Raw genomic sequence first — 18,200 nt, forward strand, 5'->3', positions numbered from 1 at the left:
TATAGTCTCATTGTGAGGTCAAAATTAAATAATTAGCATTACAAGAACAAGGTCAATAATCTAGAGAACAAGTATAAATTTCAAAGGCACAAAATCAATTGTAGATGCATCAATACATTTATTTATCATTTTTCTTACAATTTAAATGAAATATTTTTTATAGAACTAAGGAGAATGATAAATAAATTATTTTTATAAATAAATTTAAAGATATATATATTTATAGCTTTCAAAAATATTTTTTTATCTTTAGAATTTTTATTTTTACTATTAAAATTTTGTCAAACACCTAAAAAAATAAAAAAAATCTTTTTTTAAACAACTTAATAACACCCGAATAAATTTAAAAAATATTATTTTTCGTAAAAGTAATAAAAAATCCGATCAGCTGTTTTTATAATCTAAGGATGATTACATTTTTACTTTCTTATATTATCAATTTTTTGTCGATATGGAATCAATTAAACTTTAAAAATTAATTTTCATTGTATTAAAGAAAAATGTTTTGTTACTAAATACTAATACATTATAAAAAAATTCTTTTAATAAATATATAACATATGTATTAAAAAAATAAACCTTATAATTTTTTTCATTGATGACTTTAAAAATAAATATTAGCTCAATATTTATAAAATAAAAAAATATAGGTATACAATAAAATATTAAACAATGTGAACAATAAATATATCAGATGTTCAATTTACTAGATATACGAATAGTTATCCTAATATTAAGATTTAGTTGGATAATTTGAGAATATAGTGTGTTTTTACGCCAATTTTAGAACCCATTGTTAACAAAAATCATGGTCTACCTAGCAAATTACAATACGGACTTGTTTGGGTGAGCTTTTAAAAAAAGATATTTTTTCGAATTATCTTCTTTTAAAAAATTTTATGAAAAAGTAAAAGTAATTTTATATTTGAGTATCTCATATAAAAATATTTTTTATCTATTAATTATGTTTGGATATAACAATATAAAAATATCTTTTTTATTTATTATATGAATCTTTTAAAAAAAAATCTTTAACAAAAATATAAATTACACTTCTCAAAAAAAATATTTTTTTAATATTTGTTTATTATTAAAAATTTGATAAACACGTTTAAAAAATAAAAAAATATTTTTTTATTAAAAAAATTTCTTTTATCAAAATAATGATGCCAAAAATCACTTAAAAAATGGTAGCGGAAAGTGGAATGTGAAAATACAAAATAGTGTGACGTGCAGAAAGCCGTGGGCGTGCGGGGGGGGCTGGGCATAAATATCTGATAGTTGAAGGCGTCATCGTAGATATATTTTTTCTTTTTTTACTTTGCCTCCGTACCGAAACAACACTTTACTATCACCACAGCACATAGCGGGCGCGCACCCATCCGCTTCTCCCTCTCCTCTCAAAATTGAAAAACCCTAACCTGGAGGCCTTCCACTGCAAACCTACCGATCCCTAATTCCGTCTCATCATCAGAGGTAAAATAAAATCCCTTTCGCCCATTTCAACCCTTCTCCGCCCCCCAACAGTCTCTATATCCTCTTTCCAATTCAATTGTACAATTTTATTTCCTCTTTATTCTCTCCCTTTCGATGTTCTGTTTTTATTCTACTGAGAATTGAAATTCCTGGCTGAATTAGCTTAATTTTAGGTCTTCTATTCACCTTTCGGTTTTATTGTTGTTCATTATTTTTCGATTATTTTATTGCCGCAGATTGAAAATGAGTAGGCGTGGGAGCAGAACAGTCTACGTTGGCAACCTCCCTGGTGATATTCGTGAAAGAGAAGTAGAAGATTTGTTTTCAAAGGTACTTTGCTATTTTCTTCATTCTTCTGGAATTCTGGTAACTGGTAAGTTAGGGGAGGCAAATGGCCGTCGCTGAATTAGAATAGGTTCTTGTGGAAGTATTTGGGGATTTCTGATATGAAGAAGTTTACTGTAGGTAGGAATAGGATCTTGGATGTATTATTGATGTTAATAAATTGCTAATTCCATATCCAAGTAGTGTAGTTTCCCTCTTATTCAAGCGCAGTTAATGTTTTGTGCATGTCTTGGTTAAGTATTTTACTTCTTTCTCCTTTGTTTACTTATAAAATTCACTTTTCAGTATGGACATATAACTCACATTGATCTCAAGGTTCCGCCAAGGCCTCCTGGCTATGCATTTGTGGAGGTGAGCTTGGAGTAATGTAGTTTGACACAAATTCCCTTTCTTTTTCCCCCTTTATTCTAATTGAGTAATGATTCATGCAGTTTGAAGACTATCAAGATGCTGAGGACGCGATTCGAGGGCGTGATGGATATGATTTTGATGGCCACCGCTTGCGGGTTAGTTTTTGCTCACAACAACACACTTATAGTGATCATATCGCAAATGCAATGACATCTATAAAAAGTGGCGTAGCTGCATTGTCTTGTTAATGTTATTTAAATTTGTATCCTTATAGGTGGAGCCTGCACATGGAGGGCGTGGTCATTCATCTTCAAGAGATCGATATAGTAGTCACAGCAACGGTCGAGGTGGACGTGGGGTATCTAGGCGCTCGGAATATCGTGGTGTGTAGACTGTTGGTTCCTGTATTAGTTGTTTTTGAGAATTTGATATGCTTCTAAATTTACTTTCATATCCCCTGCAGTTCTGGTCACTGGATTGCCCTCTTCTGCTTCATGGCAGGATCTTAAAGTAAGCTATTGTACTTATTTCATATCTGTCAGATATTTGGGGGGGCTTAGATAATCATTGTTATGAATGCAGGATCACATGCGAAAGGCCGGGGATGTTTGCTTTTCCCAAGTTTTCCATGATGGAAGAGGTACCTATACATTCAAATAAAATGCTTCTCCTAATTTTGAGTTTGTCTTTTGGGGTCCAGTTCTTCATTTCTCTTTCCTTGGTTTTCTTATAGAAAGTGGCATTTAGCTTGTAGAAGAAGAGTCTGACATTATTTTAATCAGTCATTCAAAAATCTATTCAAGATTTATGGGGTTTTATGGTTGGTTTGCAGGAACTACTGGGATTGTGGATTACACAAACTATGATGACATGAAATATGCTGTAAGTTACTTGTTAATTCTTAAATATATGGGTTTATCTAAATGCAAATGAACATATTTATGTTATATTGTCATGAGTTATGCTCTTTGATATCCTCATATCCCCAATAAATAGCTTATATATTTGTTTTGTTTAAATGATTATTTGTGTTTCTGCAGATCAAGAAGCTTGACGACTCTGAGTTTCGGAATGCATTTTCCAGGGGCTATGTTAGGGTAAGACCTAAATTTGATATCTAGAAAACTTTATATTTTTGTCCAGTGAATTCTCCTTCTGCTTCGATTTTTTTTTTCCCTTATACATTTTTCTCTTTTATGCTATGTAGGTGAGGGAATATGATTCAAGGCGGGATTCCTCTAGAAGTCCTAGTCGTGGCCCATCTCATTCTAGAGGAAGAAGCTATAGCCGCAGCCGCAGCCGCAGTCGTAGCTACAGTCGGGGCCGTAGCCCAAGGTCTGTCCAGCATGTATTTTAGATTCCACACGAATCCTTGTTATATGTTAGATTCATACTTGAATCATTACTTTTTGTCCTTCCTGCAGCAAATCTCCAAAGGGGAAGTCTTCACCACGGTCACCAGCTAAATCTCCACCAAGATCTGCTTCCCGTTCTCGTTCAAGATCAAGGTCTCGTTCTTTATCAGGGTATGAAATCTCTTTACTTTGTATACTTTTTGTCGCTTAATGTCATAATGTGTTGATGCCTTGATGGAAAGCTTTTAAAGTATCTTTTGATTGATACTGTTGTTGGTCATCTCTGTGTCTGGAGAACCCATTTAGACCTTTTTAGTTATGTTCAAGGACCAAAGCTCTCCATCCATCCTTTTGGGTCAGATAAGAAGGCATTATTATTAGTATGGAATTGGGGGGAACGTAGAGTAATAAAGGTTCTGGTAATTAACCAAATATAAGTAATTGAAGATGGAGTTTTCAAATTCTAGATTAACAATTTAGTTTCAACTACACTGTCCCTCTGAAGTCAGTTGTCTTCACATTCTGTTATTTGTGTTGATGATAAGCACCAAAGGCCGGAACTTGTCCATTCAATGCCTATCTTTTATTACTTGTAAAAGGCATGGGATCCTGTGCCAAGAAAATGTTAACTTTTCAATTGTTCATTTTCCCACACATACTGTTTCCTTTTTCCATGCACCCGTTGTCAGTTTTCCCTTCATGGTGTGCTCGTGTCGTACCTGGCTAAACATGCCTCCTAGTCAAGGTGTTCACTTTCACTTTCCTTCGTTTTTGTGAAAATACATTTGTTTTTTTTATTAGATATGGATACTTGCGGCAAACTGGAAAATGGAAATTAGGAACTTGGTGGGATTTGGTTCAATTGCGTGCAATTCAATTTGTTGTAGAGGTATGATGTTTTTTAGATGGGAGACTTTGGATACCCTCATAGTACATGTGTTCTAATGCTTTTAGCATGTAAATGTCCATGGGTGCTAGATTGGGAACCAAGGAGATCATGGATTGCTATTTAGAGCTGGATGTCTTGTGTATTAAGGCAATTGGGATTTGGAAATCATCTCCAATGAGCAATAGGGACAAATTTCATTGAAGTATGGACTTCAAGATTTGCCATGCCAATAGGACGCCCTATCTGGATTCTCTGGATTTTGTGGTGCAGTAGGGAAGATTTCTTCTCTCTAGTCCACTGGTGTCGTACTCTGTGATGCTTTATTTGTATTTGTTTTCCACATCTTATTATTAGCTTAGAATATCTAAAACTTCCTTTTTGGCACTGTTTTACTGTTATATATTTTACAATTTTGTTCTTTTACCCTCTCTTGGATATGTCAACTGTGACTTGGGAGAGGCATCAAGGCTGTTGGATCAAATTTGATAAAGGGAACTTGTGGGTTTTAAATTCTATTGTTTCTGGAACTTTTGCAGATCACGATCAAGGTCTAGGTCTCCATTGCCTGTGGTGAGTAAATTCTCTTAAACCCCCTGATTAAACGTTGATCTGCTTCCTGCCTTTAGTCTTACCGCAACACAGTTTGGTAGGTATGCTTGGTTTTTTGAGTCAAGCCAAGCATGAAGACTTCGACAGTTGAGGTCTTGCTTTTCTGAAGGAACTTTATGACTTCTAATATAGTATTTCAAAGTGTTGTGGTAGTGGGGATCCATATATATGGCGGAAAATGTATTTTAGTTTTTAAATAGTGTATGGGATACTGATCCTTGTTTTTCCTTTCCGTAATTGATTTTTTTATTCCAGCGTAATAAAAGCCCAAAAAGACGCAGTGCTAGCAGGAGTCCAAGTAGAAGCAGGAGCAGGAGCAAGAGTTTGTCCCGGTCTGTTATTTCTCTTAATGATTTTGCCTTCCGTAGCTACACTTTCTAGTTTCAAATGATGTTTGGCGATGGATGCATCCTCAACAGTGTTTGAATTTTTTGCAAAAAAAAAAAAAAGGATCTAATTCGTCTCTTTGTCTGGGCAGGTGAATTTTGACTGTTATCAATCTTTACAGTTGAAGAAGTGGGTGAAGGTGAATGACACAGAAGCTTTTCTATTTGAATTGACATTTTCATCGAGAGCACCTGCTTGGTTAAAGTTGTTTATTCAACTCCTTTGAATTAAACGTTAGAATTTTTCCATGTCATTTATTTGGAGAATTTGATGATTGGACCTAGGTTTTTTTTAGTAATAGATTGTTGAATATCAAATTCCCTGAATCTATTATGATTGTACTTTAACATTATGCATGCATGAATGTTTGGCTTGGTCACTCTATCTTCTGGGAACTTACTGCTCAGTTCCCACTTTATTTTTAGGGCACCAAAGCTTTACTATTTCAGGACCGGTTTAACGTGGATTTCCCCCCTATACCAAAACCAAACTCCGAAATGGAGAAGGCGTTTATGATATTTCATTATTTTCCTGGTTCAACATAACCTTAAAACAAGTCGTTGGACACCCGATTAGTTAGCATTCGGTTCTGTTTGTTGTACACAATGGTGCTTAACTGAGTTTGTCTAAGCTAAATTGGTCGAGAGATTCATGATTTCATCATGCGGTTAGTGTTGCCTTTGAAGTTATCCTGGAATCACTTGTGCTATGTCCTTTGTGTTTTTGGTAGTGGTGTTTTTACTTGGATAAGCACGTGGTTACGTGGTGGGCGTGGAGTTAAAGAATAGGCATAGACGAATTTGAGGTGGTAGTTGAACGTGGGGGACAAGTTGATTGTCGTAACGTCCCAATAAACATACATGATGTGAACTTGACGAGCTATGTGGTGGCTCCTCCCTTGCGTGGTTGTATTTTCATGTCATATCATGTGCTGTTTTCTTCATCGAAAAGGGACCGAACCTCACTTCTCCTTTCCCTCACTTGTGGCCTAAATTCGTTTTTGCGTCATCCTTATTCTTTGACTTGTTTCGCCATCTTCACCGCACCCCTTGAGCTACAATGATTAATTCCCAAGTGGCTGTACAAGAAGATGAAAAATGACAATGATCCTAATTAATTTATGTTTTTGAAGATAGAATAATGAGACACGTGAATGATTGGTGGGCGAAGAGAGGTAAAACAGTAGACCTGTTTAGTGTCCAAAAAATAGAATAGGAATTGGGGGAGAATTAAGATATATTTAAAAAAATAAAAAAATGTAGTACTACCTAGTTAATAAGGCAAATTTAAGAAGAAACATGAAATGAGAATGATTCTAATAATTTATGTAATATAGTAATGAGATACGTGAATGATTGGTTGGCGAGGAGAGATGTAAAAGGAAATGTAGTGTCCAAAAAGGCAAAAATAGAAAAAGAAATTGGGGGAGGGGAATGCATTAAATAAAGCATAAAAGTGTAACACCTACACGTACACATTTGCCACAAATCCAATCCCAATCCCATTCCTTTGGATACAGAAAATGAGTTTGAAGGCGAAAATGTTCGGAGCCTTGAGCGACGATATAATCCTCAAGATCTTCCACACTCTGGAAGATGACCCTCGCCACTGGGCAACACTCGCTTGCGTATGCACCAGATTCTGCTCCCTCATCCACACCTCCTGCTGCAAGTCCCTCTGCCACCGCACTATCCCCTCCGATCTCCTCCCCTCTTCCTCCACTTCCACCGCCGCAGATTGGGCCTCTCTCCACAAGCTCTCCGTCTGCTGCCCCGGTCCCATCCACGCCGGCCTCCTCCTCGAAACCTCCGACTTCGGCCTCCAACGCGAGCTCGGCCCAGACCTCCCCATCACCCTCGCCACAGCACCCGCCGCCCCTCCCATTCCCTCCAACGACGTTGTTTCCTCTGACTCCTACTGGTCCCTCTACGACGACCTTTACTTCGACACCGTTTACAATCCCTCCGAGACCGAAACCGAAACCGAGTCCGCATCCCATCCTGTAGAGTCTCAGCAACCGCCGTTATCGTCGGTGGTTGAGAAGAAGGAGTGCAACAAGAGGAGGAAAGTGTGCAGATCATCGCATCTGGCTTCAGGGACTCGGAACCTGAGCAGAGAACAGGGGAGCAAGCTTCTTGCGAGACAGTTTCGGCATGATTGGCTGTACATCTGTGAGTGGCCAGGGTGCGTCCACGTGGAAGAGAAGAGGAATTACAGGTTGTTCAGAGGTGTGTTCAAGAACTTCAAGAGGAGCAGGGTGTGGAGGACCATCAATGATGGAAAGAGGAAGAGGATCGATCTTGGTTGCGCCTTCTGTAACTGTCATGAGACTTGGGATCTGTTGTCTGCGTTTTGTTTGAGGAGGGGCTTTGGCTATCACGATGATGGTCAGCCTGTTGTTCGAGCTTTTGTTTGTGAGAATGGCCATGTCTCTGGTGCTTGGACTGATGTCCCCATCTACACTTAACTTTACTCAATTCACAATTCATCTTTCACTTCTTCAATGGATTAGAGTAGCATTGTTTCCTAATTCCTATGCCCTTCAACTTACCCTTCGAATCGATATATTTTAGAGTTGTTCAGATGCATGGGACCCACTAGTCTTATGTCATATTTCAGACGGATTCATAATTATGGTGCTTCTAAATCTCTCTCTGTGATCCTCTGTTCCCAACTTTGTTTCACATAATTCTGTCTTCGTTTTCCATTTCAGAAGCGTAGTAGATCATGATTCACGACCAGATGAAAGGTATAATCATCATAGTTCCACTTTTTACATTTTTTTTTTGGATAAACAACGGGCCAAAAACACTCTAAGAAAAAACAGACGACACAGTAATTACTCTAGAAAATATGATTCTAAACGAATCCGTAAAGAAATTAAGAGAAATATAAGAAGACAGAAATGTATATATATATGAGAATTATATTGTAAATCATATTCATGTAAGGCCAGTTTATTGGCACAAGAATTTTCTTCTTTAAACTCATGGTGGAGGCTCCAACTCCTCAATTTGATGCAACGATTTCGGATGGGCTAGACCAAAATTTCCAAAAAGTGAAAATCAATTGAATCTTAAAGACATGTAGCCATAACTATTTTTGAGTAAATTTTCATCTCTACATGAACGTTCGGCGCCAGATCTTAATCCCAAAAAGATGTCCTAAAGCTTAGTAAACGTCACTATACAAGTGTCAAAGTTAGCACAGTGCTGCTATAGTGCTATGACATCTTTTCCTCCTTTATAGAGCCATCTAAAGTTAATTACATTTTTCTTTATCTAAAACAATTCAACTTGGGTCAAGTTATTGTCTTTGGCTAAATAGAAAACTAGTTCATGAATCTTACCTTCATTAAAGGCTTTATTTCTTTCAAAAATGAACTTATTATGATGATATCATAGAAAATTCTTAATGATAGCGAAAAAGAGGGACTACAGGATTTCTTTAATGTGGGACTGAGAAAATAAATTCACCAATAACCAAAAGACCCAGGATAAGGAGTAAAAATTATTTGAGCTCAGAACCGTTCTTCAAACTCTATGTTTTATCACCGATTTCTAACCGACCATTGAACCAATTCATTTCAATAAATTTGAATTGGATACCATCTAGCAATAGTGGTAGGTCTCTCTAAACTCTAAAGTTAACCTATGATAAAAAAATAAATAAATAAATTTTGACGAAGAATGTTACATGTATGACTTTTTTTTATCCTTTTTATTCTTTTATATTAAAAGGCATCTATAAGAAGTAAGTAAAGATAAAAAGGTTGATGAATATATTACAACCATAACCCCACCCCTTCCTCAGAGTTGCAATTTTATATTACTTCAACTTCAACCTTAGCTTTAATTTGAACACATACATTGATTGTTCTGCAGTCTGTTCTTTTTAGCTTCACGTTGATAAAATAAAAAATAGAAAGAAATAAAATAAAGTACAATATATGTGTGTATGACTAACAAGAGGCGAAGTGGAAAAAGTCCAATGTATACAACACATCCTACATGCATATATTATTTTCTGAGTTCTATCTCGGAAATACAAAGTAAATTGAAGGAAGCATAAAGTGAAGCATTATGATTTTCTTAAAGAAAACATGTCTCCCCTTGAGATGAATATATTATACATCAGTGCTTGGTTTTGGGCTTCTTGACGATCATGACAGTGCAATGAGCATGATGAGCACAATAGTCACTCACACTCCCTAATACAGCTCTGCAACCTCAAAGGAAACTCAATCAGCACACAGGTTTTCATACTTCATTTCAACATACTTTCATAAAACAAGCCACAGATGGTGTACCTTTTTATGGCTCCGTAACCATGGCTACCCACCACCAATACCGAAGCGTGGTGCTTCTCCACAGCTTCACAAAGAACATTTCTTGGATCGCCTTCTACCACTTCCACAATTGCATCATTCACCTAATCATCAAACAAAGATATTAATTAAATTGTCATCTCACTGTATTCAGCGATCATCTGTACATTAAGATTAATTTAATTAGTTAAGAATAAAGTACTATTTTAGTCCCCAGTACTTAAACTAAAACTTAATGTTGTTCTTAACATTTCAAATGTTCTATTTCTTTTCCAAAAAAATTTAAACAGTTTTAATGTTGTTCTACGGTTAATTTTGGCGCTAATAGTTAACGAAATGAATGACGTAGACGTTAATAACGTTACTAATTAAGTCATATCTTCTTTCATATATTAAAAAATGTAACCAAAACCTTCTTAGAATACTTTTTCTCTTTAATTTTTTTGGTTCAAAATCCCAAATCCTAACAATCAATCCTTCAAAATCAAAGAAAAAACTTTTATATTAGTGATCGTTAGTGGATTAATTTTACTTATATAATGACATCGAATGCTATTAGCTTTTCAATATGCGATTTGTTTGTGTTAAATTTAATGGTGAAACAATATTGAACATACTTAAAACTTTTTTGAATTAAAATACGACATTTAAAAATTTTTAAGATTAAAATACAACGTTTCAAACATTGAAAATTAAATTAAAATTTGGGTCTAAATGTTAGGAACAAAATAATATTTTTTTTTCATTAGTTAATTAATGACTTACAGATTTGTTGATGCAGAGTTGTTTAGCTTGTTCGGTGACTCTGGCAGCAGTCCTTTTAATATCGGCTTCCACCATCGGAAACACCTCAGGGGCTCCTACAACTACTCAAATTAGTACGTATCTATATGCGTATACGTATGTATACGTATGCATGGATGGATATTCGAAAATATATACGTACATACATACATACATACATACATACCAGGGCCTATGATGCCAACAGCGGAGGTAACAGAAGGCTTGGCAAAGACAACAACGAGCTTGAAGATGGGAGTGGGAGAGGGTGTGATCAAGTGGTCGAGGGTCCATTCAAGAGCGTAGGTGCTGTATTCACTGTCATCCACACCAACCACCATCACCTGCTTCTCTCTTTCTGGAACCTTCTTTGCGCAGCAACTTGCCATAGCTCTGATCTCTCTGTTTGCTTAGTTATTGCCTCCGATCCAATGCAAGTCAGAAAAGTAAACAAGTTAAATAGTGTGTTATTAGTGGCGCAACTGGCTTGGTTGATTCGAATTCCAAGGTAGCGTAATGCTTATATGATTGGCATATGAATCGGGTTCATGAAAACTACGCTTTATTCCCGATTCTACATTCTTCTCCTAACTCCTCTGCTTTCTCTACAATCTATAACCAATAGATCTTATACTGACATTTGTGTTTACGTGAATGATTAGAAGTTTCATTAAGTTACTTAATAATTGTATTATTTTATGCTTCGTTCTGTGTTAGGTATGTGTTGTTAAACCTAAACAGGAAAGGAATAATCTGGAGCTTCGGATTCTAGACATGTCCACAGACCTTGGAATAGTAGTCACTTGGTCGTTTGGCAAACATTCCTTTTTAAAAAGAAATTCTACCAAATCCCTATTCCTCAATAGATGCTTCCATAATCTACTTTTCCATGCCTTTTTTTTTTTCAATAAATTAGACCGTTTTTAATCCTACATTATATCAAAAACTCACACACGCTTAACACTTAAGGGTTTCATCCACTATTTGTTTCGCCAAATTTTGAATTTAAATACAGTATATTAAAAAAGCACATAATTTACCACTTGAACTAAAGCCTCATCGTTAGCTGCCATTCTATCTTTCTTTCAAACACTTTTTTCCCTCGTTCCTATTCAATCAGAAAACTGGTTTTGTACCTAGTGACGTATAGCACAACTCCAGAGAGAAAATCCCTATAAAATATAAGTGGCCCATAAAAAGGTTTTTTGGTTAACAGAAGCCCATAAATACTATTAATGGATTCATAAATCTACGGAATATGAAGCCAGATCAGGTCCAAAATAAAAATGAATCCAACTATACCCAATTATTTGAACTTTTCATTACAAGCTGAAAACACATGTGGTGTCAGGACCCATTGCATGTGGAATGGACTTATTGAAATTTTTTTTTTTCTTTTTTCATGAAATCTAAAGGTGTGTTATTTTTATTTTCTATTTTTTGTTTTTTAGATTTTACAAAGAAAAAAATAAAAAATATAATTTTATTATTTTTACTATTTTTATTTTTTTCCATAAAATCTAAAAAATAGAAAACATTAAAAATAAAAATAAAAAATACAAATACAAATAAAAAACATCCTAAGATTTTCTGATTCAATACCAAAAAAAATTAAAAAATTTCTGACTTAACAAAAAAGGAAAAAGCCTACGAGTTTATGAATTTTGTAATAAAGAGTTGACATGTATCTTATTTATTTGAGAGATGATGTTTCATGTTTGTATTATTTTTTGTCTTTTTTATATAAAAGATAAATATCTTATCATTTTTCACTTTCTATTAATTATTTATTCCAATAAATGATATCACATTTATCCATAATTTAATCATAAAAAATATTTCAATTTTATTATTATTTTATTCGGTATATATTAATATTGCGTAACTTACGTTAACATTATCGCACCGCAAAATTATATATATTGTAGATGAACACTATTCTTCTAGTGTCCTTTTAATTTTTTGTTGCACATATATAATATATACAGTTGTGGATATCGTTTGGTTATAGTGCTCTTATATACATATTGACATGGCCATTTACATACATATATTATTGATCGTTTGGATATATATATATATATAGAGAGTAAATGTCCAAAATAGTCCCTCAAATTCAAATCGGTGTTCAATTCAGTCCTTTAATTTTCTAAATGACCAAATAAATCCCTAAAATTCAGAAACGTGCGTCCCCGTTAGTCCCTCCCAGAATTGCCGTCTTAACGTTGCTGATGTGGAACGTTAACTGCCATGTGGGCGTTCCAGCTGGATGCTGATGTGTGCCAAGGTTGAATTTGTTTCAAATTGGTATCTGGAATTGCCTAATATTACCCAAATTAGTCCATTGCAATTATAAAACCCTAATTTTCTTGTCTTCTTCGATTCTGCATCTCTTCTCCGACTCTCCTTCTCTTCTGTTCGACATCTCTTCTTCGCCGTAAAACCCAAATTGATTTCTTGTCTGTGTGAGTGATGATGGGTGGTGGCGAGAAAAGCCAAAGTAGCTCAAGTAGGAACAACGCCGCAGGCAGACCTTATGGCAACAAAGGAATGCGAAATAGGGGAGGTAAGAACGGTGTTTTCTGTTATTGCGGGCTTCGAACGGTGATGAAGCACTCAACAACTGCAGAAAATCCTGGTAGACCATTTTATGGTTGTCCGAACTATGAGGTAAGGTTATGGCTGTGAAGAAAATGTTAAGATGGTTTGAGTTTGAGTTTGGATTCACCTGCGTTTTTTACTTTGCAGTATGGAATTCACTGTAATTTTTTTCGCTGGGCTGATGGGTGTGAAGATCAAGTTTCTGCAGCACCCATTCCACTATAAGTTTTGCATGAGTTAAGTTGGAGGATGACAACCTTGGAGAGTGATGTTAGGACCGTGAAGATGATGACAATGATGCTGCTGGCTTTTGTTGTTACTTTTGGTGTGTGTTTAGGTTTTAGTTTGTTGGGGTTTATATTCAACAAATGATGATAATGTTATGAAATTTTAAATTTCTTAAGTGGTATGTAATGTCTTGATGAAGATGAAATGAAATGAAATGAAACACTAATTTGACATGAGTTCAACTCTTGATGCTGCACTTATTCTGCTAAAAATTGTGTTCAACTAAACCAGAAAGAGATAAATCACAACATGAACTAAACCAAAAACTTCATTAATTTAAGATAACTAATACCCAAACAAGTGTTGTTTGTGCTAAAGCACATTGTGCATAACATTGTATCACAACCCAAAGCATCATAGACCATAACAACATTCAAAGGCCATACATACAAGTTTGATAGGTTACATTAAAAAAAGGCAGAATTGTTTAAGCATAACATTCAGCTACAACAACATGAACTCAAAAAGCCACCACACTTTGTGCTGGTTAGACAGTTTTCCTTGGTGGGTTGGATCCTGGATTTGGAACAAATTTCAAGAAGGAGGCAAGTTTTTCAGAGGTTGCTGCACTAGCTCCCTGAATAGTCTCTCTTGAAATCTCAGTTGGATGTGGAGCAGCCGCAGCAGTGGATGAAGTTGTCCTCTTGACAGGGAGTTTGTCTATGCGTCTCTCACATTTAGTTCTCAGATGGCCTTTCTTTGCAGTCTTTGTAGTCTTTACAGCCTATGATATCAACAACAACAATACAAGAGTCATTATATGAATTTGTTTGTTTCCAGATTTATCAATAGCAACAATATCAATAACAACAATACCTTAGTTGCAGGTTCTTGTTCAGCTCCTAGACCCCCTTCAGCAGCAACTTCTGTTTGAGTATCAATTTGTCCTCCTTCAGCCCCAACCTCACATTCTTCAGTAACAACCTCACCTTTGTTACCTTTAGAACCAGTGTCACCCTTATCTGCAGCATCTTCAGCAGCCTTTGCAGCAGCTGCTAGCTCATCAGCCTTTTGTTTCTTTGATATTCTACAACTCCTTGTTGTGTGACCAACATCCCCACATGTCCCGCATGTGAATTTGCCATATTTTCTCTTCAATTTTGTTGCTGTGCGCTCTTGGCTCCCCCGAACAGGTGCCTCATGTTGATCTTTTTTTCTTGCATAATGTGATGGCCTGCCACGGGGTTTGCTCCTTACAGGAGGTAAGCAATGGAGGTATTCTGATGTTTCCCACAACTGTTGGCCTCTTACCGGGTTGATATGGTACTCATAAGTCTTGTTGTATGAGCCCATTGTTAGCCATGCATGGACATAATTCTCAGGTCTACCATTCATGACTGAAATCGCAGCTATTGCATGACGACAAGGTAACCCTACCACATAAAAAATTTGAGTAATTAAGTGTCTTGATAGGTATACTACGGTGCAATTACACAAAAAAATAAAAACAATCAAACAAAATAGTACTTACCCGATAACTGCCAAGACCTGCAGCTACATGTTTGGTTTCCCAAATCAACCACCACATTATGTGGTTCACCATGCACTTCAAACATCACTTCAGCCGCATCTCCAGACCACATTGGTGTATAGTACCTGCTGTAATGCCTTTCCTTTGCAAGTCTACTTTGTTGAATCGGAGGTAAGTATCCCATATGGCTAGAGAGTTTCAGTTTGTTCCTTGCCATACTAGTCATGGCATACCTCCTAACCTCCTCCAGTAAAGTCAAGACGGGCTTACATCTGTATGGTTTGGTGGCAGCGTTGAACACCTCACACATGTTGTTGCAGACATTGTCAACCTTTGGAAAGTCCTTGTAGTGAGCCCTGGTCCATGCCTGCCTAGGAAACTTGTCTAAATATGCCCACGCCTTCTCATTCACCCTCTTTATAGACTGCATATGTCCATTGAATTCCTGGACAGTCATGGCTCTAACACACTTCCAAAGCAAACTCTTCAAGTGTGAGTCCTTCCATTGTTTCTGAAAGTTTTGCCAAAGGTGCCACGCACAGAAGCGGTGATGCGCACCTGGCATAACTTCACGCAATGCTGGGATTAAACCCTACAAGATAACAAAGTAGTCACCTAAAAACCTGAGCAAATAACAGATTCTTAATTTTTACCAGATATATAATAATAAATTGAAAAATAGGTTCTATTTTGAACTTATGCGCTTAAGGATTCTTAAATTCTGCAATTGCCATAACAATAGTATATAGGTTACCATATACTGAAATTCTTAAATTCTTAAATTCTGCAATTCTCCAAAATAGTCCTTCAAATTTGGTTCATTAATCCAAAATGGTCCTTCAAATAATTTATCGTGCATCTAATTAAAGCATATAGGTTAGGTTACCTTCTGCATATCAGAGATGAAGCACCAACCATGCTCTGTCTGATCTCCAATGTCTTCCTGCAAGAGCTCCAAGAACCACTTCCAGTTGTCTTTGTTCTCAATATGAACAATTGCCCATGCAATTGGATACACATGATTGTTCGCATCCTGACCCATGGCGCACAGCAGCCATCCTCCATAATAGGTCTTCAAAAAGCCCCATCAAGTCCTATCAAGGGTCTGCAGCCACCCACAAAACCTTTCTTGCATCCATGCAAACACACATAAAACCTTTCGAAGACACCTTCTCCGTTAGGCATTGGACTAACACCTAACTTGACAGTTGAGCTCGGATTAGACCTCAACAGCTCCTCCGCATAATCTCTGAGTTTAGCATACTCAGCAGCTTCATCACCCCTCACTATTTTCCTTGCATCACCCAAAGCTCTTGTAATTGTAGTCCTAGACAGTTGTATTCCAGTTTTTGCTTTAAAGTAATTAAAGACCTCACTGTGTCTAAAAGCTGGGAGCTTCCTAACCTTCTTAACAAGTATGTCAGTTACCCAAGACCTAGTTGCACATCTATTCTTGAAAGTTCTCTCACATGTATGATCATCATTAAAGGTCTTAATCTGCCAACATCCATTCGGTTTGCTATAAGAACAAAACACCATCCAGGGACAATCTTCATTCTTACATACCACCCTACATCTAGTAGTATCATTTTTCTTGTACCTTACACCCCTACCCTCTTGCAATGTATAATTTCTAACCCCTTTCTTAAAGGCATCCCTAATGGTAAACTCCATACCTAGCTCTAATCTCACATGTCCAAACTTGGCAGCATCATTGAAGATGGGATTCGCAGCTGGGTCTGCTTCATCTTCAGAGTCTGGTGGAGTCTTCAGTTCATCAGACTTCCAGCTATCATCAGAGAAAGACACTGCCATACAAATTTATACATTACATCACCAACAGAAACAGAATAAAATCAATACATATGCACATTAATTATAATATGCGGTACATACATTGCAAGTTTTCTTCGTTCTCATCATCATCTACCTCCTTTTCATAATCAGATGCATCCATTGATGGGGGACGAGAAGTATCTTCATCATTAACAACCTTTTTCTTGCCTTTGTCTTTGTCACTGGCAGTCTTCCTTTTTCTCCTATCACTGCTAGGACTAACATCATCATTGTTGTCACTGCTTGAGTCGAGAGAGTCAAGTGGCATGTGTGGCTTGTATAAACTGTCCTCTGCAGACTCATAAGAATCAGATGAGCTATCAACATTCAACTGAACTGGCTCCTTGCTTGCTTGTTTTCTCCAGCCTTGTGATCTTGTGATATACCTTCTAGGCATTTTGGTAGACATGTTGAATTTAAAGTTAATAGGCTTGGATTGTTTCTTTGATGCACTGTTTTTTTTAATTTGTGCATTCTTGGTTGAAGGAGTGGGTTGAGACCAAAATTTTTGAGACACAGGTTTGGATGTAATGGGATTTGGTTGGGATAGAGATTTAGGGGACTTCGCCTGTGAACATGATTTGTCGCCATTAAAATTCAGGGCAGTTGAACTTCGTGTACTGGGCTTCGAGGGAGTGGGCTGGGGGGCAGTGGGCTGGGGAGCAACGGGCTGTGTCACACCGGGCTGGGAGGCAGTGGGTTGGGGGGGAATGGGCTTCGGAGCAACGGGCTGTGTCACAGTGGGATGGGGGGCAGTGGCTTGGGGGGCAGTGGCTTGGAAAGCAGTGGCTTGGGGGGCAGTGGAAATGGGGCAGTGGGTAGTGGACAGTGGACTTGGTGCAGTGGATTTCAGTTCAACTGGGATAAAGGTAACTGGTTCTTCAAGTTGACTTAATATTGTGCTGGTTTTCTTCACAGATTCAACACCTTCTACTATATCTTCTTCCATGCCTTCCATTCCGACCTTCTGGCCTATAGCACCATCCTCCTCAGACAAATTCATTACATCAATTATCTCAGAAATCGAAGTTCCGTGCTCAAAATAGATGTGGATGACGTTGTTATTCTCATGGCAGTGCTTGATCATATCAACAAGGTCCTGGTCCACTTTCAATCTCCTAAGACCAAATTCCAACACATGTTTAGGCTCCAGATACCAACATGCTTCAGCCTTATCATACCCCAACTCTTTATAATAACCTGTTACCGCAAACACGTCAAGATAGTCTTCATCAACTCCAACCCATTCATCATACAAGTCAGAAGTGTAGATAAAATTTCCCCTAGGATCTGTCTCAAACGCTCCACCATGGTGGAAAACAAGTCTCAATCGATCAGGCATCTGAAGTTTACAGCACAATGCACAAAACAGACAGGATTATTCATTTTGTCGCAAAACAGCCATATTGCAAAGAACTAGAAATCAAACTATATTTGTAATAAGGATGCATATATTTACTTCCTACTGACTATAACTTAAAC

General features: G+C 36.9%; 2 protein-coding genes across 5 annotated transcripts; one reads left to right on the forward strand and one right to left on the reverse strand.

Moving 5' to 3' along the window:
- Positions 1-1,297: 1,297 nt before the first annotated feature.
- Positions 1,298-8,279, forward strand: LOC130932596 (serine/arginine-rich-splicing factor SR34). Of its 3 annotated transcripts, XR_009067492.1 has the most exons (15): positions 1,298-1,476; positions 1,713-1,806; positions 2,107-2,172; positions 2,253-2,327; positions 2,447-2,555; positions 2,636-2,682; positions 2,755-2,812; positions 3,005-3,054; positions 3,213-3,269; positions 3,380-3,507; positions 3,597-3,698; positions 4,329-4,416; positions 4,506-4,986; positions 5,281-5,357; positions 5,504-5,930. XR_009067492.1 is itself a non-coding variant. In XM_057861948.1 (14 exons), the coding sequence occupies exons 2-14, from the start codon at positions 1,720-1,722 to the stop codon at positions 5,505-5,507; spliced, it is 894 nt and encodes a 297-aa protein (XP_057717931.1). In that variant the 5' UTR covers positions 1,314-1,476; positions 1,713-1,719; the 3' UTR covers positions 5,508-5,930. The 3 variants fall into 3 exon arrangements, 2 of the variants coding, with proteins under 2 accessions (XP_057717931.1, XP_057717930.1); XM_057861948.1 differs by lacking the exon at positions 4,329-4,416 and having other exon boundaries at positions 1,314-1,476; positions 4,953-4,986; XM_057861947.1 differs by lacking the exons at positions 1,298-1,476; positions 1,713-1,806; positions 2,107-2,172; ... (7 more) ...; positions 3,597-3,698; positions 4,329-4,416 and having other exon boundaries at positions 4,559-4,986; positions 5,504-8,279.
- A 1,069-nt stretch (positions 8,280-9,348) lies between these two features.
- Positions 9,349-11,108, reverse strand: LOC130935659 (universal stress protein PHOS34). 2 transcript variants are annotated; one of them, XM_057865508.1, is made up of 4 exons: positions 10,710-11,108; positions 10,505-10,599; positions 9,722-9,843; positions 9,349-9,633 (listed from the first exon to the last, which is right to left on the reverse strand). In XM_057865508.1, exons 1-4 carry the CDS (start codon positions 10,909-10,911, stop codon positions 9,546-9,548), a joined length of 507 nt encoding a protein of 168 aa, XP_057721491.1. In that variant the 5' UTR covers positions 10,912-11,108; the 3' UTR covers positions 9,349-9,545. The 2 variants fall into 2 exon arrangements, with proteins under 2 accessions (XP_057721491.1, XP_057721490.1); XM_057865507.1 differs by having other exon boundaries at positions 10,505-10,605.
- Between the last annotated feature and the right edge of the window lie 7,092 nt (positions 11,109-18,200).

The sequence above is a fragment of the Arachis stenosperma genome, chromosome 6 (assembly GCF_014773155.1).
Source record: "Arachis stenosperma cultivar V10309 chromosome 6, arast.V10309.gnm1.PFL2, whole genome shotgun sequence".
NCBI lineage: Eukaryota > Viridiplantae > Streptophyta > Magnoliopsida > Fabales > Fabaceae > Arachis > Arachis stenosperma.